Source organism: Mycteria americana, chromosome 22 (assembly GCF_035582795.1).
Source record: "Mycteria americana isolate JAX WOST 10 ecotype Jacksonville Zoo and Gardens chromosome 22, USCA_MyAme_1.0, whole genome shotgun sequence".
Lineage (NCBI taxonomy): Eukaryota > Metazoa > Chordata > Aves > Ciconiiformes > Ciconiidae > Mycteria > Mycteria americana.
The window spans coordinates 1,124,655-1,145,588 of record NC_134386.1 but is presented as its reverse complement, the minus strand read 5'-3'; the positions used below and the strand labels follow the sequence as shown (position 1 = coordinate 1,145,588).

General features: G+C 39.3%; 1 protein-coding gene across 1 annotated transcript; it reads right to left on the bottom strand.

The window, feature by feature from the left end:
• Window positions 1-9,930: 9,930 nt before the first annotated feature.
• KRT23 (keratin 23) lies at window positions 9,931-20,856 on the bottom strand. Its single transcript, XM_075523112.1, has 8 exons — window positions 20,379-20,856; window positions 16,632-16,714; window positions 15,048-15,204; window positions 13,277-13,438; window positions 13,059-13,184; window positions 12,093-12,313; window positions 11,140-11,171; window positions 9,931-10,464 (listed from the first exon to the last, which is right to left on the bottom strand). The coding sequence occupies exons 1-8, from the start codon at window positions 20,793-20,795 to the stop codon at window positions 10,361-10,363; spliced, it is 1,302 nt and encodes a 433-aa protein (XP_075379227.1). The 5' UTR covers window positions 20,796-20,856; the 3' UTR covers window positions 9,931-10,360.
• Window positions 20,857-20,934: the final 78 nt, after the last annotated feature.

Here is a 20,934-nt window from a genome sequence, read left to right as displayed (position 1 = left end):
GCCTCAGGACAGTCTAGAACAGTGTATAAATTATTAGAAAGGAGGCATCTGTAACTACCATGTTAATTCATTTAATAGTAAGCACAAAACAATATTCATACTGTAATTGGAAAGTGAATGTTGTTGTAGTTAGCTTGCATTAAATATGCATTCATTTAGTACTAGAAAACCGTTACAAGTTGAACTCTATCTTTCAATACAGTTGAAATTAAGCAGAAAGAATATTGCTTTGTCCATAAATAAAGTAATAGGAACAAGAATTTTGGAAATCTTCATTGCCCACTTTATTTCACGTATGAGATGCTGAGGTCCATAGAGTGACAGGAGGTGTTGAGATCAAGCTTCCAGCATGACCAGCTTCCAGCCTTCCTGTGTGGCTGAAGTTAAAGCAAAACAAGTATCCCTCCTGCCTCCTGCCTCGTCAATATTCTGGACAAAGAGACTACCAGCTAACGAGTTCCACTGCTGGGTGTTCGGTCACAAAGCCGGGTGTTATGTTCATTAACAGGAAATCAGCTGCCTTTGTTCAGTGCATGAAGAAACCCAATAACCCTACTTCTAATCGCGCTGAGGTTCCTAAAGTGACTATGGTGTATACTTTTGATACAGAAAATGCAGAGAAAATGGAAAGCAAGGGAAGAAACCGATTGCTGAGAGGTTATTAATGCCACAGGAAAGCAGGGAGCAGGTGTGCCTTGGGACAGTACGTAGGTGTCGTTCCTTGGGGCGTTGCACTGACAGTACTTTAGTGTATTATTAATGTACAGCTAGTCAGGTAGAACAATTAACACATATGGCTTGTATGAGTGAAAACAGCTGCTGTACATACTGATCTTCAACCTTGGGGCAAGGAAATTGGTGAGACACTAAACTTTGGAAGCATCTTGAGGTTTCTGAGAACACCTAACCTGGGATATTAGGGAATTGCTACTGCTAAGTTTTTTAAGTTACTGTGCTACAGATTAGTCTAAATACTGTTGGATCAAGGCAGAGAGTTAAGCTGTTGTACTTAGCTATTCTGAATATATGCATCTTCCAAACCAAAGTGATCAGCGTTCAGGACAGAACTTTTTTGCAGGAGGATGCTGTGAATTGTTTTTGGACCTTGAACATCTGGGTGTAACTGATAATGAAAAACATTTATGACAGTTGAAACCAAAGTACACTAGCCATATCATTTGGACTGTCACTGTAGAAACTCGAGGTGGGTCACCTTTTGTTCATTAAGAATATTCAGACCGAGTAAGAATCGATCGTGGTAGTAGGGCAGAGCTTACACCTTTAAAGCTGTAAGAGGAATACAGCAAGAGATCCTGCTACGGTTACATCTCTTGGCTATATATTTTACTGCCTAGATCTCTAACAGTATTTTACGATAGTCTATTTAAGAGTAAACATTCTGCTTTGTCTTCTTAGTATTTATTAAAATTCATTTCCATGTTACCTTGATGGTATTTTTTCTAAACATCACTTGATTCCATTTTTTCTTTTATTGAGCAAATGACAAAGGTTATTTGTTAGCTTTCATGTTTGCCTATAAATGCAACAAAATGTCATGGAAGGTCTACATTGGCTCTTGTGGGTCAAATTCCTAATCTTTGTATTCACAACTATCCCACCTCCATCTGGAGAAGCAGTTACATAGTTTGAATATCAAAAGCTAATTGCATGTGTTGTTAAATTAATGTCAGGTGTTTGAAATTTACAGAAGCTGGATACTATTTAGAAATAACATAAAATACATTTCAGATTGATAGAGAAATAAAATTCACTGATACATAAAGTTTCTAAACTTTTCTCTAACTTCACCTTATACAGTGATCTGAATTAAAGTGGACATCAGGATTAGGTCAGACATTTGCCTTGTGTTCTGGCTCTGCTACTTGAGGTCAAGCTGAACCTTCAACAATTATTTTTCTTGCAGAATCCTCTTGACTATTAAGGAAAAGTGTTCAAGGCGTATGCAACTGGACGCACAGAGCAATAGCATCCTGCAGAGCTAGTGTGAAAAGATGTTGGGCTGAATTTTCTTAGCGCTCTTTTTCTTTTCTTCTCCAAATTGTTTCCTGACAATTTCTCTGGTCTCATCATTTTATATGTGCTTCTATGTATGTGCAAAAAATAAGCTGGAATATTTGCAAGAATATTTACTAAGATCAGGTTAGGTGTTGTTCATACCAGAGGTGGGTTTTGCTCCTATTTTTTGGTTCAATCCAGTTTTTTTCCTGGAATATATCTTGAATGGTTGTATAAATCACTGGAAACTGCAAGAGCGAACACCAAAGCCTGTATCTAGCCCAGTAAATGAAACAAAGGCAAGGCCCGCAGACTGGCTGAAGGGCAAGCGGCTCAGCATGGCTCACATCTACAAAGCTGTACAGCTGTCCGGTGGGAGCGGTCGTCAGCCTCCACTATCTCTTGAACTGTGCCCAGGTATTATCTAGAAGAATATTGGCTGCCTTATTTTAAAATTTTTTTTATTTTATTGGTTGTGACAGTAGGTCATCTAAATAGATGTTGAGCAACCTAAACATATGTTATCTGATATGTGCAGTTTTGATTGATGTTAAAGAAGTGCTGTTAACACTTTGCTGATGTTTTAGTTCAGCAGTGCAGTTTCCAAGTCAAGACTCAGTTGTGAATACTCTATAGAGGACAGCCTGCGGATTCACGCGTAACACTTCCTTTCAGTGACGTGCTCGGTCGGAATGGTTTGTGTGTGGTCATAGTAAAACATTCATAGCAACATTGTTTGATTTCATGAAGAAATATCACCTGTGTGACAGAGGTTTAATGTACATTAGAGAGCAATGAAGATAAGTCATGCAGGGGTATGATAACATGTGCATGCCGTTCAGTATTACTCACCCTTACTAACCAGTCTTGAGAGTTCAAGGAAAAAAGGCACACCCAGCTTTGGTTCTGCATTTATGCTGCCTTTAGGTGGAAATTACGCTTTTCTTTTGGCTAACTTAAAGATATAAATAAAGAAAACTCTTTTAGTTCAGTCTTTAGTGATGATCCATTCTCGGAGTGAAATTCAATGTCCGTTTACTAGTCCCTGTAACTATATTGCTTATCTCAGTTTCAATTTTGTGTCATAAGAATTTGAATATGAAAGATCTCTTACAGTACAGTCCTGAAAGGACTTCCACTGTACAAAGTGCATTCAGGGGAGGAATTCCTTCTTCAATATTCCAGCCGTATTCCAGTATTCAATACTTCTGTGTCTGAGAAATTCTGCTCCTTCTCTTCTTAACCCACTTGTGAGAAGTTACTTCCTGATTTATGCCATACAGCTGGTTTACAGCCAAGGGAACAGTTGCAAGATGAGCTTTCAGGGGAAAATCAGAGTCACTTTTTAGTGTAGATGTGAGCCAATAGCAGATTTTAAATCAAGATTTTTCTGAATGAGTGAAAAAAAGTACTTGGGACAATTCTCCACATTGAAAACAACCTATCTTTGCACTATGTGTTAATGCAAACGCTGCCCCCTTGAAGACTGCTCTCTCCAAAGAGTAAGGAAAGATGTTTCGTGGTTTGCTGAATGTGATCAGGCAAGAGGAAGGTCCAGATGATGCCACTGACTCCGCTGGATTCACTTAAGCCCTGAACATTTGCAGCACAAGATCTTACACTCTCTTCCTCACATACATATTTTTTCCTCATTTTCCTCTCCTTTTTATCTTTTCTCCAACAAAAATATCTTAATCATCAAATCACTACACCTTATTTCTTTCTGCTTTGAGCTTTTGACCAGAGAGGTAAATTTAAAACATTATTTTAAATAGTACGATACTTAAAGAAGTGTTCCAGATCTGGGCGTGGTGCATACGACAATGTGTTGGTTACATCCTTCCCCAGCCACAGGTTGAAAATGAAAGTTAGGAGCTGCCTTTCCTGTCTGAGCCACTCTCCTCGAATAGGACCAGATTTCAGTGCCAACAACAACAGCTCCAGGCCATACAAATGAACCTTCTCTTTTTTCTCCCCTGAAAGTATCATTAGCATCAGCTCTAATATAATCTAAAAGGCAGATCTTTTTCCCTGGTAAAAATTATGTGCAATGGAGGTGTCAGTGGAATGGGAAAAGGCAGTAAGCTGGAGAATATTTCAGCTTACTGGTTTTCGCAGTTCTGTAATGCTGGAATAGTTCAGCACCCAGGAGAAAATATTACGTATTTATAGGATTCAGTAAACAAATACGGTTTTCCTGGCCCTGTGCAAATATATGCACACACTGATAGTACACCATAAAAGATACGTACAAACACGCTGTATTGCATGTATTCGCATTTGCGTAGATTTTTTTTGCTACCTATTAAAAAAAAGGATCCTTGTGGTTTCAGGGACCTGACTTGTATCACGCTTGGAACCCCCAAACCAGGAGGAAAACTTAATTTTTTTCCAAGGGTATAGTTGCACTCCTGACTGTCCGGCGTTGCGGGGGCAGTGCCGTGACTGCAGCTTTTCGCTTGGGCCCCTCTGCCCGCCGTCCCCTCCGTCCATTCCAGTGACCACACGGCACCCCCTCTCCCAGCACCTGCGTGACCAGACGCAAACGATGGGCTGCTTGCTTTGTAAGGGGAGGGAACCGGGAATGCTCCCCCGGCTTCAGGAGCCGTGACAGGCCATCGGGTATCAAAAAAAAACCCAAAAAAACCCGAATGGAAGCAGGCCGAAAGACACCCCAGCAGCCCCCTGGAGAGAGCGGCGCGCGGTGAGGCTGTCGCTCACCCGAGCAGCTCCGCCATGCGCAGTGAGGAGGCGCGGGCGGCAGCAGGCTGCGTGCGCAGCCTCGGCACTAGAGGCCACCACAGGCCTGCGGGAGAGCGGGGCGGGCGGGGCGGTCCGGGGGTGCGGCAGCGGCGGGATCCGTGCTGCAGCCTGGACACGGGCAATGGAATTCGCGTATTACGTAAAGAAATGTCACCTACTACCTACTTTTCCGGTCCTATATCCAGAAGAAAAAATTTTTGCATAACTCTTGTGGCCAAATGTTTAAAGTAATGTTTATCTTCACAGCCACAAACTCTAATTACAAGAGTTTAGCGTTGTGTAGGACCGTGAGTTTGTAAGCAATGGCAACAGGTATTATCTGTCTAAATCTTGAAAGCTGAATTTTTGAGGACAGGAATGTTCATTATCCCTTTGAATGATGCCCCTTTCTTTATGACTGATGCTTGAGTATCTTGATGTTTAGACAGCAATAAACTCTAGATGTTAAAGAAAAGATTTCTTCAGGTTTGTTTTTATGTTTTTTTCCTGCATAGTAGCAATGTTAACTTCCAGTGGAACATGTCCGTTCACAAAATGTCTTGGTAATTGGCTTGAGACTGTTCTGTGGTGAGATTAACTGAGAAACAGAGCCTGGGCACTGAAATGGCTTCCAAAAATGGGTAATTTGTCTCACTAATAAGGAATGAAAAAGTGGTTTTTTTCCTGCACTGATAACTTTAAAATTGCAACTTCTGTCTGCTTGCAGCAACATTGTTTATTTCCTTCTTTGAAATTTCTCTGGCAAGAGTTGCTTCCAGTGTATTTGTTTTATGCATTTTATGCTTCAATTTCTTGTATGCGTGATTTGGGGGCGTAGATGTGAGCCAAAGCTGGTACTTTTTCTCTAAAAGCAGCAGACTGTTAGCTGCTATTCTAAAGAAGTGCTGTATAGTTTGGCAGCTACTTCAGCTTGTTTGTTTCTCCTTCTTTTCCCTGCCTGCTCCAAATAATTATTCCTCTAAATTGAAATACATTTTTCTCAAATCATATTGCTCATTTTTGTTGCTTTCTATGGAGCCTAATAACAGCCAATCAAATTAACTCCTTTTGACTTGTCCTTAGGACTCTGGAAAGCAAAAAAAATTTACCCCTGAAGTCTAGATAGTTATTGAAAATGTCTTTACCACAGCTGATGGTATGATTTTATGCCTTTAAGCTTCTGATGCATATTCAGACTTTCAAAAGGCACATTAGTATGTCCAGAAGAAGCAGCCAGGCACCTGTTTCACCATTAGGTCATGCCTAGTACTATGAGCTTCTATCATAAGGGCAGTCCAAACTGTAATACATCGATGCTTATGTTTAATGTGATATTTTTGCAAACACTTCTTTTATGCCAACCCCTAGATGTGTGGCTCAAGTAGGTCATTTCAGTATAGTCAGTATATTTCAGTATAGTTTTAATTGTAAATTAAAAATCATACAGCTTGAAAGGAAACAAAAAATTTTACTGAGGACAGAATTATGAGGAAGCAATACATAGTAAAAAATTACTTGTGATTTCACGAAGCCAAATGTACAAGTAGAGGCAATAATTAAGATGCTTTTGCTGTATAATTCAGGATGTGGGGAGGACGGCAGGGTGCAGGCCTCTCAAGCATTATTCTTCCCCTGCTTCCCTGTTTATAGATCCTTCCCTTTTCTAAATGATTCATACGCAGGAACAGGCATCTCCCAGCAAAACTTTAGAAACCTTTATAGGTCAGGGTGTGGACATTGTGAAATGTTTTACCGGCTCTTCTACCTATTCTCTCTGCTTCAACAGTAGCATGCAAACAGTGTTTTTAGCAGTTATAAACGCCAGATTTTCTTTTCTTCTCTTTCTGAAATGACTTCATTAATTTTGTATTAACGTTAATAATTCTATATTAACGAGGCAGGCAGAAAGCAAAAGTTTTGCATTCTACAGAAGTGTCTTGTTCATAAATAAGAAAGAAACCTGCCAATGTGTGGCCACATCACCAGAAAGAATGTGTGATTACTAGCGCAGACCATTACCTCATTGCAAACTACTTCCAGAGGATGAACAAGTCACTTACCAAAGCTGGGTATTGTAATACACCTTAATAAGTTTTAACATTTCTACAAGTGAAATGAGCTATGACTCATACACATTCTGGAGTGCATTCAAGTCTGTTATAAATCACGTTGGAGGATTATTTAGTGCAGGACTTCCTTAAATGGCAGGTGAAACTACAAGAAGTGATTTGTGCATGCTGATGGTTTCAGCCTCCTTTTATAGACTGTGTGTTCCTGTGTCTTGTTAGTTTGCAAAAGTATTGTTACATCATTCCCTTAGACTTAGAAATGACATTATCTCCTACTGATACTTTTTTGCTATCCTATTCCATTTATGGGAAAGAGAATATATTCACTTTGAGACTCTCATTTTTTATGATACTTCAAATTTTTAAAATTGTGGTTTCTTCCTTGATGTTGAAAGAGCACTTCTGTGTATATTTAATACTGAAGTAGAGCAAATACCAGCTAGCAGAGTTCAATCAGTTTTAATACAATGAATTAATAAAATATTTTTTTAAAGCAATACAGCGTCACACTCCTGAAGATTTCCTTTCCTTCAAGACACTGATCTGAGACTATGAGAGAGAAGCACGTGTGCCATCTCTTTTTAAAAATTTCCCAAATACTACAAAATCGCCAAAGACACCCAGGTGTAGTGTTCTGTACAGGACTAACTTTAGTAGGTCTGTTGGCACATGTAAATTGAAGAACATCATCAAAGTCTGTGCAGGGCCTTGACCAGCAGTACACATGTGAAATGAATCAATCAAATTATCTCTTCAGTGTGATCAGCTACAGAAAGGATTGCCGTAACTAGAGAATGGCTCTTCACGGAAGTTGTATTATCTAATAGCTGGGGTAAGTAGAAGCTGTGAAGTGACGAATTCTAATTTAGTCACTATCAGTGATTTTCTTTGCAGCCTTGAGTAAGCTATGTCATCTCTTTTTCCAATTTCTCAAGCAATAAAATGGGAATGGTAATACTACCCCCACTCCTTATCTCCCTAACTTCATCTCTCAGCGTGTTGTGAGAATATAATGTTAACAGTGCATGCAAGTGGTAAATATTAGTATCATTATTTATTCTTTAGGGTGCAGACCTACCCTAAATACATTTAGAAATGCATAGCTTATCTACCAGAACAGACATTCAGAAATTATGAATAACCACTAGATATAGGGCAATGTGTGGCCGGTGACACAGTATCATAAGCTGTTCAACAAAAAGGAAATCTGCAATTATACATAGTATTCTAAAGCCATGAAAAAGTCTCCAGAAATAAGCAATTTTTGCCATGGAATACTTGCTTTCATTTAGAAAACAGAATGTAGTGTAACTAATATTTATATGTTTAAGGACTAATTGCTGTACTTATTAAAAGACAGCAACTTGAATGGATGTGTTAGAGCCATCGATGTGTGATGATGGCAGCAAACAGAGTGAACGATGAGGTCAGTGTCATGCGCTGTACAGGTCTGAGCGTTACAGAATGCAATGACACAGTTGGAAGAGAAGGTTAAAACCATCAGAGCAGTGGAGTGGAGTGGGAATTCTGCTACGTCTTGGCTAGGACCATTTGGACCATAGCTGAGCGTAACACGGGAATGCAGGGAGTGCATCTCCCACCTCTGCATGAGGGGACACTAGGACATGAGGAAACCCAATGCATTGCTCAAGGATGTGAAATAAGGACAGGCGTGTTCTATAAAGCACTTAAATTTTTTTTTTCTTCTTCTTCTTTCCTTGTAGTTTAGCACAATCAAAACCTAGCGCAAAGCATAGATACTTTCCTTTGATTTAGAAATAAGGGGCTACTTAGAAGTTGTTATAATTATTTGTATCACAGCAATGCGGTTATGCTCTGTAAATTTGATAAATGAATATAGCTTTAAATAACACAGGAAATTGTTCAAGAAAACGTAGGCACATTTTGTCCAGATGCTACGAACACCAGGTCTGGCTTGTTGGATCTGGTAAGCCATAGGGAAGGACATTGCTAATTAGCCAGGAGTTACTAATCCTGTATTACAAGTTTTACCCAATTTAAAGAAACCATTAGGTAATCCATTCAATGCTTTTGGGATCTCTTTGTGCAACAAGGGTGGAGAGTTGGGGGGGGGCGGGGGGCAAAGGGGCATAATGAACTGGTCCTAACATGCCAGTAAGAAAACACTGTATCAGAGAGATGGACTTTGTTTATTTTAAATCTGCATTTTCTTTGAAATTTTCACTTTCTTATGTGAGCCTTGTTTCAAAGCAAAGCAAGTAACAGGAATCCTTTATGAGAGTCCCTTATGAGTAGGTATGAAAGAGTACAATGACAATTTTGTTCATGAATATGAGACTGCCCTGAACACACTGTTTTATATGCAGACGTTGACTTTGGAATGCAAATCCGTACAGACACTCATTATGCTCCATTTTGTGTCTCCTTCTTCTGCTTTACAGTCTGCCTCGTCTAAACAGCCCTAATAATATTTCTCTTTTTCCTGCTCAGTGTTTAGCTTTGCATATCACTGGAAATTTTCCTATTGCTGTTAGGGTCTCCTGCTGAGTCGGTGGTTGGGCTGATGTGGCAAAGGGGAAGAAGCTTGCATTTGGCTAAAGAGCTTGGGCCTGTCCCCTTATGTTCGTATGCCTTGCATATACCAGTCTATCCTGACTACAGAACCCATCACCAAAACCAAGGAACATTAATAGGAAAGCAAATAACAGAAATGGTTTTTTTGATTAAATGAGTCACTGAGAAAGAATGAGAGTATCTGGAAAAGTACTTATAATCCTTGAAAGAAAGTGTGTAAAGACAGTTAAAGAAAATGTCTCAAGCTGAAGAATAGAATGTTTCTAGGGTGACTGTTTCAGTAAAGTGTACTTTACAACAGTCCTACTAATAATGCTCTTTTAAATGGTGACATTGAAAGGTTGTATATAGGGAAGTGTAATAGTTTTGCTTATGTAAATGTCACCTGTAACTTGTGTCACCTCTTTTCTTCTTTTTTGTGTCCTTCCAGTTTTATACCTCCTGAAACAATGAGGCTTTTGCAGTCTTGACCTATGTCAGTATCACTGCCACTTTGGGCTGCTGCATACGTAAGAAAAAGCAAAACTGGAAATTTCAATGACCAGAACAAGTAATGGAAAAGAATTTATTGGCTGCAGTGAGGTATATGATGAGAGACATAAGACCAGGAGAAAAGTTGAGAGATTATTCACTCTAAATTATAGATAATGTGCAGAGCAATAAATGAATCACAGATGGAGATTCATGCCCCAGTGCAATGTGCATAATACATATATTACCAGCTCAGCCAGTCATTTTCATTGAATAGCTTTTCTTCGGCGTTTTGATGATTAAAAGCTCTTTAAACTAACAATATCAGCTATACCTAGCTCTGTATGGCACTTTTCATTATTAGGCTGCAAATCATTTCAGGAGAGAGTTCACGATAGTATCCCTATTCTACACCCAGGGGGACCAACATACAGCATGTCGCTGCAGAGAAGGGCTGTCAGAGCTTAGCCCGCTAGGAAAGCTGGTAGTTAGCAGAACTTTTTACTTCATGCTTGCTGGTGGATCTCGTTGATGGTGGAAGATACCACCTGCCCATTCACACTGTCATGGACAATTGCTTTGATCTTTCGACTGGTCAGCCTAGCGTGTTCTGAAAGAAAAAGAAAGGTTAATTGGACAAGAAGCAACGCTGAGACAAGATGATGCAGGGAAAGCTTCATTTACAGTAATTTACCAGCTACCTCCTCAGCTGATTTATCTTTACATGTTTCCCTTTAAGTCAATACCTATTATTGCTCTTTGTGAAATGTACTGCCAGAAAGTCACCCTGAGTCTTGTCCAGGTCAGGGCAAATGAATAATACAGCTACGTCCCTGCCAATGCAAATATAACTTCAGAGCAGATCAACCTAAATGTCTGTAGGTCATGCTCATGCCAGAATATGAGTTTCCAGACATGCAGATGTTCTGTTTGCTCTCAAGCCCCAACACTGCTTTAGTCACCAAATGGAGTCTCTATGCCTCCTCATATACCGTGAAAGCTTTAGTCTTGAGTCTGAGCTTTGGGCAACGTGTTTGACTAACAGAGGTCAATCTGAGGATAGTCCATGAGTGCGCAGACACAGCAGAATGTGCTCTGAAGTGCAGCCCTTCACAAAACGGATGAATCACTGAAATTATTCTCAAATCTGGCCTACACGAGAATTGACTGCTATGCAAACTTTTTGTAGTTCATTCATGTAAGGTTAAAATTATTCTGAGTAAAATTTGATTGGAAATGACAATAATTAAGAGTCACTACAGAGAACGAAGTAAGGGGCTTTTACCTTTAGCTTTTGATTCAGATTTTCTTGCTATCCTGTAAAGATAATAAAACAGAGAAAAAATAATTATTATAGTAATTTCAAGAAGTTATTCATCCCTTTCTTCTCACTGATTCTAAGGAGACCTCATACCACTACAAAAAGAGATTAAAAAAAAAAAAAAGAATGATGCTTTTATACCACGAGAACTTTTCCTCTTCGGTAGTCTTAGGTACAGATACTCTCACCTTAAACTGTTCAGTATTGCTTCTGCTGTGGATTAGGTGCATTGCTTCTCATATGTTCTGAGTTGCCCAAGTTGATCCCATTTTGGCTTCTGACAAATAACTCCGTACTTGGTGTCATACTGTCCTGCCACCCTGAGATTTTTAGTTATAAAGGCTGCTAATCTTCCTTTTTCTGATTTTGTGTAAATAAGACATACTCTGTATATAAGATGAGAGAATAAAGAATAGAGAGGCCCAAAGATTTCTGAATGCAGAGATTTCAGGCAAGGCAGAGATGGGGAAACCAAACAACCCCTGAGCAGAGGGGTGTACTGTACAGGTTTTGTGTACTGGTATTTGTAACTGCAGATGGCTGACCAGGAAAATCTAAACTTGTCTCCAGGCTTCTTTTTGATCTAGAACTTGTCTTGAAGTTTGGAAATGACTGTGAATTTTACTGAAATTGGCATTTTTTCCTATGCTGAGATAGGCATGCTGTAGGAGTGTAGAATTATTATTTTTTTAATAAAAAATTATATTAATTTAGGAGATCCAAATTACATGGGTACAAGTTTCTCTGTATACTAAGTGGCTCAAGCTTTTTATTATGATCCATCACATTAAAATACCAACCCTTGATGTAGTATGGAACTCATAAGCTTTGATTAAGCATAAACAAACAAACAAATAAATAACCCGAATATGAGAACTCTCTTCTCATCTATTCCAGTCAGGGTGGCTTTGCCTTACCCGTCAACATTCCCTTCCAGCAGCAGGCGGTAAGTGGAAATTTCCTTCTCCAGGCGGGTTTTGATCCCAAGAAGAACCTTGTATTGGTTATTTTGCTGCTTAATGTCATGACGAACCTGGCTTAGCTCTTCCTCACATTTGGAGATGATCTGCTGCATGTTTTGAAGCGCAACAGCATAGTAATTCCGAGTGTCAGCCAAGGTGTCTTCCAGCATGTGTTTCTGACAGAGCAGATAATACCGGTACTATGGTTATTATTTAGGTGGTAGATAGAATGCAGAAATGCCAGCAAATTTGGTCTCTGGCTAGAAGATTGCAAAATTAAGACTGGTAATTTGAACACTTATACATTTGCATGACTAGTCATGTGAAGACAGCAGAATCATGAAGCCGTGTCATGTGTGCATAATGAGAGGCAAAACCTGAGTAATTATCCCTGTCATATTCTTTCTGCGCCAAAGCTGTGCTCCTGTAACTGTTGACTCTTGTCAGTTTGTGCATTCATTGTCCAGAATTGCTCCAAAGTCTCTAAGTCACAGGTATGTGAGCTTTAACCTGTGCAAGACCTGAGTAATATTTTTGAAGATTCCCCACCAACATTTTTCACAGTTCAAATATTTCACGCATTATAATGGAGGTTGTAAATATGAAATGTGTATTACTATCTGTCTTCTTGGACATTTTCTTTTTAGATCATGGAGTCAGCTATCCCATCTCGTCTTTTTCTTCTCCCCATATTTTATTCTAAGGAGAGACATAAATTTTTCATTTCTTGTTGATAGTTGCCAAATCTATTTTGCATATTCTGGCAAAGTCAAGCATGGTCCAAATTCCAATGTCACTGATGCTTTAATAACTACAATAAAGTTATATTAGGCTATAGATTTAAATGAAGAATTGGTCCACGACAATTTATGAGAATATATGAAGTAACAGTGACCAGCCAGAGATGTCTACAACAGATACCTTACTCATCTGTGCCTGCAGCTCGATGTCCAGGGACTGTAAAGTACGTGTTAGATCCTTGATCTCATTCTCATTGCGCTGAATCTGTTCTGGATTGGGGGTTGCTGCCAGAGACATAGCTGCACTCTACGGAGCAAAAGCAAGAGAAAAGCTTACTGATTCTGGCCATTCATGTACAGCAACAGGCATCTTTGAAATGAGCAGAAAATAGCTGTTACCTGTTCTTTGTACCAACTGTCAAGGCTTTGACGATTCTTTTCAATTATGGCTTCATAATCTTCTCTTATTTCTGCTAGAATCTTGGCTAAGTCTTCAGGAGGTGCTGCATTTACTTTTACATTGACTTTGAAATCTTGTGATGAGCGATTTGCTTCCATATCCTGTTCATATATTAGCAGAGGAAACAAGCAAACTTGTTTATGAAAGTGGAAAGTTTTCATTCCTGCCTTGTCTTCTTCAGTTCCATCCTCCCACAATACCCAGAATATTTCTTCATTGTGATAGGTTAATTGTTATATATATTCAGGTAGCACTATTTGCAAATTTTATATCTGGATAATACTATGACGTGACTTAAACCAGTAACTTACTTATATCTGCTTCTGTGCCAGAACTGTGCTAGAGAACTCAATAAAAAACATGTGAGAAGATCTTTTCATATAGTATTTCTGGAAGATATATACTTAATGAAGAAGCACTGACATTTTTTATTTATTTATCTATTAGGAACCCAAATCCTTTGATGAAAATCTAACAGTAATTTCATCTTTCTTACCCTGTATGTTAATATTTATGGAACTATAACTAAGTTTACAGGAGAGTAATGTAAAAGTTCTATGTAATTGCTACAGGAATAATTGGATTAAAGCATATAATTACTGTGTAAACAACATAATTACAGGGCAAGTCAAGCAGGTATGGTAACATTCCTTCTGGTGTAGCACAATCTTATGTGCTAGGTACCATTTGCAAAAGCGCCCAGGCAAAGTGGCATTTCAGGGTATGACATCACAGCCTCCAAAATGCAGATCAGCTGGACATACTGATGTCTCTGCTGGTTGCCCTGCTGCCAAGAACTGCTTTATTATAGCTGTTCAGTAGTATCCTTGGCTATAAGGGGACCAGCCAAAGACAGCTTCACCGACTGCTGTGTAACCCTTGTGTTTCTATTCTCCATTTTAATAATCCACAGATACTGAGTAGGATGATTGGTTCTGCATTAGGTAATAACTGAAAACAACATCAGATCAAGCAAAATGGAAACAGCATGTTGTCAAGCAGTGGTATCATATATGTGGGAATAACAGAGACCACTGTGGTATAGCTCTGGAATAATTCAGAGCAGCATGTTTTTTGACAGTTATTAAGTATTACCTAATTATTGTGCTTAGGATTTTGCAGGAATAAGTAATTTTACTTGACTTCAGCAACCATTCTTTTTAATTTTGATCCTTCAAGAATTCAAGGTCTGTTTAGTTCAGGTCAGCCTGCTCTGGGTGACCCTGCTTGAGCTAGGGGGTGGACAAGGTGACCTCGAGAGGTCCCTTCCAACCTCAGCCACTCCGTGCTTCTGTGATTCTGTGAAATGATATATCCAGAGTTGAGGGGAAAGGCTCTGTGAGGAAAACTCAACAGCAACCAGCAACGTTTCCTATTTACTTGAAATCTCTGTGTATTTATATCTAAGTATTTCTGAGAACATTTCTGTTGAATATGGAAGTTATTATTAGCTATGTGTGACAGATGGGTAGGTGACTAGAAAAGAGTGGGAGAAAATACACCAATTTGTTATCCTTTCTGAAATCCCCATTTAATTGGTAAAGTAGCACACAAAGTTTGTGCCTCATCTGACTCCCATTGGCTTCTTTAGAAACATGATTAGGTTCTGAATCATCAATCCCATTTATAGATTGTGGCTCTTACTCAAAGTTAATTACATGGTAGCAAAGATTTGTGTGATAGGATTTTACCAAGTGGAACTTTTTCTACCTCCTCATGGTCTTTCCTCCTGAGGATGTGCTCTTCTCTCAAGCCTTCAATTTCCATTTCCAGATCTGTTGTAACAATGGTCAGGCCATCGAGCTCCTTACGCAGGTTCTCAACATCAAGCTGCACTCCCTGCCTGCGAGACTTTTCTGCTTCATACCTTTACGAGGAAAAGGAAGATAAAACATGCTTGTTGAGAACAGACTGCTTCTAGCCTCTTGTATAAGTAGTATCAAAGAGAAGTAGACTTGCTCAAGTCCTCAATGTAGGGAACTAGAGAGAACAAAAAAGCAAGGAAACAAACTCTGTTTCTAAAATATGTTCTTTGAATATTCTTGAATAGTCTTAAAAATAAGATGGGTTTCATTATTGTTTTTCTCTCTTCCTCACAACTCCTCCTATATGGTATGAAACAACGCTCTTTCTTTCATTTTCCTTTTTGCATTTTAACATGCACCAGGCTGTGAAAGCTTTGAGAATATGAGTCTCAAAAATTTGCCAATAAAGATGTGAAAACAGTATCAACAGCCAATGCTTTCGGTAGTTTTTCCAAAATGATAACTTTTCAGTCCTTCAGAAAACAGGAAAAATGTCATGGAAGCCAGTTATTAACATTCCTCCCTAAACCCTTGCAGTTTGCCATCTGAAGTGAGCCAAAGTCAGAAGGGCACTGCCGGATCTTCCCTTGGGCATATAAAGCACTTTTCTTCCTCAAAATCTCTCCCTTTACTTCATTTTTGTGGGCGCTAGTGATGTTTCTACATTCAATCCATCAGACTCATCCTATGGTTCTAGTCTCAAAGCAGTTCCACTGTTTCCTTTTTATGACACTACTGAACGATAAAGAAAGAAAGGCAAGGCGAGATAAAGCCTACGGTGTTCAGTCTTTAAGTTTGTTGCAATATTACCAAAAGCTGAGAGATTTTTTAAATAGCTGATCATCTGTTGAAAATAAGACAAATCTTCATGATTCCGAAGACATCTAACTTACAGAAATGTACATTCCTTTCCTTTGCAAAGATCTGCCTGGGAGTTTTCTGACCAAACATTTTGGCTTTTTAGTTAGTCTGAGAACTATTGTGCAACAATGTACTGAAAAATCAAACTGTGTACTGGTAGCCAAGGAAGCACTGGCCCATTTACTGTGGCAAAACTTAGAAGACTCCAAAGCAGAAGATGCTGAAGGACAGGTATTTCCTGTGGAGCTGGGAAGAAGAGGTGATAAGTACAGGAAATAGATTTGGGCTGGACTGGAGAAGCATAGTGCAGAGAAGGGTTAATTTGTATTCCCAGATGACAGTTTTAAATGCCTTTTGTCACAAGTATCAAGTGTCTACTGTAAAACCTGCTCTTCAGGACCTGAACTAAGTATCATAAACAGGGTGACTCAAGATTGTGCAGCAATCATTTGTGGTTTTTACATCCTTTTTATCCTTTTTGGGTTTTTTTTCTGTTCTACATTGGTATTATTTATCCAGTATCACCAGAAAACCTCAGAAAATCAGTTTCATATTGGATTATAAAGACAAAGCAATATTTTGCTTAATCCTCTTTGAAACTTAATCAGGAAACCAAAGAAGAGCTTACTTGAGCCTGAAGTCTTCAGATGCCATGTTAGCGTTATCAATTTGTAAAAGGATACTGGCATTGGTGATCTTGCTGTCCTCAATCTGGAAAACAGAGAATCCAACGGGAGACTCAGTGTTGCCACATGGTGATGGTGAATAACCTGTGCTGTGCTGTTAGACTCCCTGCTACTTGTAGGAAGCATCTAAATAGTAGAAGTCCCACGTTAAGGAGAGTACATAAATAAAAGAAGCTTAGTTTCCTGATTCACTCAGATGTTTCTGCAATTTTTGTCCATAATCTTACTTTTCTCTTCATCTTACTTTTCTGGATATGGAGGAGGAAGAGTCATCTTATTCCTGGCCAGGTAGAGGATATGAATAATATTACACAAACTTCATGGTATTATTACAGAATAACAATCACTGTCTTCCTCTTTTTTTGTGAACTGATTTTGATTCTGTTTAGCATTGCTGGAAAAGCAGCCTTGGTCATCTGTAGGGCAAATTTCAGTAAGAATCATTAAGCTGTGTCTGAGTACAATCAAAATGCTAGAATTAATAATATCTAAAAAGTAAGCATGTGGATAAACACCTTGCTGAATCAGTGTTGTGACAGAGGTATAATGATGATGGTCACAGCAACTCATGAGCAGGACCCCCCAAGTCCACCATGTGCTTCAGGCTGGAGTTGCATGGATTGTCATTTTGAGAATAACACTGGCATCTAGCTGTCATGGTCCATTCAGTTATTCACCTATAACTGTACTGAATTGTCCAGCAGCATGGAGTGATTAATTCATGTTTCTGGTTTTGCTTTGGATGTTGAAAATTGCCCTAAAAGGTGCAGGAGAAAGTGCACCGCATCATTCATTTAGTGTACTCAGCATGCACTGAAAAGACTTATAAGTCCCTGTTAACATGAAATAGCTTTGAACTATAGATCTGAATATGAAAAGCTCAATATTCCATTCAAAATCTTTGAAAGAATTCTAGCAGGAACTCATACATAATTAGCAGGAACTAGTAATTGTTGGACGTCATGTCCTTTTCTAACAAAGAGGGAAGAGAAGCATGGTTGTTGTTCCAACAGCTGCCTTCACTCAACACTTACAGAGCAAAACAAGGTACATTATGGCTGTAGAGAAATCATTAGCCATTTACAGAGCTCTCAGCACCTTGAAGTAAAACTTCCCACACCTAAATGAATCACAAAGAAACAAGGAAATGACAAAATTGTCCTGAAGTGTCAAAAGTTTACTTCATAGTAAAAAAGAAGGTGCTTGTGGAATGTTTTAACTAATCTGTTAACGGACTGTACATTCTTGAGCAATTAGCAGCACCCTCGGATACTGCCCTGGCACATGATCAAGGCCAGCTGAAGAAGTATGACAATACCCTAAATGTGTTGCTGCCTGGAATTTGTTGTCAGAGAAGAGGCAACTCTTGAATCCACCCTTAGAGAAAGGTAAATTTTACTATGGAGGGTGATAAGGCAATGAGGAAGCAGCATATGAGTTCTTCAACTTTGTGCCCCTTCATAATCATGCAACACAGCAACGCATTTATATAAATGCTTTATGACTCTTTCTGTGCAATCTGAAAGGATAAAGAGTACAACAAAGGAGTTACAATTGTCAGTGTTTTGCCAAGTGCTGTACGATACGGATTGCTATGCCAGTTGGCAGTGCGTGTCAAATGTGGACATTTATCTGTTTATAATTATACAGATTTCTTCACTACATCCATCATGAATATGGGTGCATCACTAATATCAATCCGCAAACTCACAGATACCTTAATTCAGAACTCACACATTACTATATATTAAATACACTCAAATTCCTTCTCAAAACAATTTTTTTCAAGAATGCTTCCTGCACTGACTTCTTCCTCAGCATTTCGTGTGTCCTTTGTCCAACAGCATTGATCCCATCTGCTTGAATGCTCTGTAAATCAGTTTGCTTATTTAGCTGTACAGGATGTTTGAACGAGATATTTACCTGAAGGTCTGGTGCTATTTTACTTTGTATCTGGGTTACAATGGAGTCAGGCTGGAGCAAGGCAACTTGCTGCTCCATCTGGCATGTTCATCCAGAGTTCAGGTATCCAGGGAAGAGTGTGGTCCAAAATGTAGGACCCAAATCATTATATGCCTCCAAGTTTAGACAGCCAGTACATCTTAGACTTCCTGGGTTATTGGACATAGGATCTTAAATTTTGTCTAAATTTCATTTTCGGTGCTAAATTAGCTTCACTTTTTAATTCATGGTTAATTAATTTAATTATGGTTAATAATTAGATGCTATAGTTTCACTCATTTTGCTGGCAGTCATGGTGCTAATTGCAATAATTTATAGAGAAAGCAAAAATTCCGGGTTAAATCACTGAATTGTCATCTGCAAATAACCCTTTAATAGCCCGTCCTCCCCAGGACGAGCACCACGTTCAGTACATACTGGCTGAGAAGCCGTTAATCTAACAGGTGCCTGTCGCCGGTGATAGCTATTTAAGTGGTGAGTGTTAATAATAAGTGTTTTGGGTACAACCTATTCAAAAGTGAGGGCTTTACCCCAGTCAGCATTATGTTTTTAGTCTTACTGTCTTCCTAAATCTTTCTGATTTATTAATTCCAAATCAATGTGAACACATTTATATTCTTGATGAACAAGTTTTTATCTCTGGATCAGTTAAAAAAAAAGTGCTCAAGTGAGCACTTTCTTGAGCATGGATGACCTTGCTTTATCCTTAAAACAGAAATAGGTGATGACAATTCTGGCTCTCCTTCCACATTGTCTGTGGTCGGAGTGCCTCATCTTCTGCCTGGAGGCAACACATTTAACAGTGAGCAGGGAGTTTGATTAAGTCCTTGGCCTCCATCAGCAAAGATGCGGGATAATACCATCTCCAAGCCCTTTTGAAAAAAATTTCTCAGGGTCTTGAGAATGCCAGGTAACCATAGTATAAAAAGTGGAGGGAAAACTGCAATGTCGCATTTGGAATAGCTTTGGTTTTTGCCCCGTATGGCTATGTAAAGTTAATTACACTGATTAGTCACACAGACGGTTACAGTGCTAAGTATGTTCATTATGAATACAGATTAATATTATGCTTAAATTTGAAGACACGTGAGTTTGGGAGATTGAAAGAGTTACTGTTGAACGTTAATATTAACTACTGGCAGGAACCAGAAATTCTCCTTTTAATTATAGTGAAAACATCCACAAGGAATTTGTCGCTGCTATTTTCTTAATTACAATGAAGTATTTTTCCATCTGATTACATAAGCTCATTGGACCCCAAACTCCTGTAGTTTCATTGTCTGCTGCCGCAGGAATCAAAGAAATGAAATGCAACAGTATGTCTAAAGACAGCATGCATGAAAGAAGGCAGTCTCTTCAGTTTGCCTGCTTTGTAATTTGCTTGAATACATGTGCAGTCAAAAAGAGCAAATTCTGCCAGACATAGTTACTCAGACCGCGGTTTCACGTACAGAAACGAGCACTCGGCAGCAGACACATCTCTTTCTACTACCAGGCTTTGCAGAATGCCCCTTGTCTCCTTCCAGCCTTTCTTTCTTGTACCCCATTCTCCTCCTTGTGAACACAGAGAATGTTTATGCCCAGGACCCATAACTGCTTTCATTAGTATTTCTGACATTTAAAAGGTTTTATTTAACTTTCTTTAAAGGAAAGCCATCAGCACAAATGAGTACCCAGATTCTTTAAAAGAGCACAGAATGCCATAGTCACTTAGAGCTCTGACTTACCTGTCTTTGCATGTCAGTGACGTTTTGCTCGTATTGGTTGAAGTCATGCCTCTTTCCGTGAGACTTTGTCTTGTGCCACTCTAGGATGCAGCTTTCCAGCTGAGCGTTAGCTGCTTCTAAGGACCGGACCTTGTCCAGATAGGCAGCCAAACGGTCATTCAGGTTTTGCATAGTCTGTTTCTCATTCCCACCCAGGAAGATGCTTTCCCCATGGTGCTCGCCGAAGCCTCCCCAAGGTGCCCCTCCTCCAGTAGCCAGCCAGAGGGGTCTGGCAGAGGAGGAAGAGGAATGTGTGCTGCTGGCACCACCATCTGCACTTGAAGGTCTGTAAGAAGTTCCTTGCTGGGCCAAACCACACCCTGAACTACCCCTGAGGGACCCAGAAAAAATTTGAAAAGGGCCTTGGCTGGTACTCATGTTTAGCTCTGTTGTGAATCTAACCCAATGTTTGACTGACTAGCACTGAGCAGCTTCTTAGCCTTCCAGAAGCAGCTTTATGCCTTTTCCTGTGGGAGTTTCCCTTTGATGAATGACTATAGCAACAAGATTGTGTCAT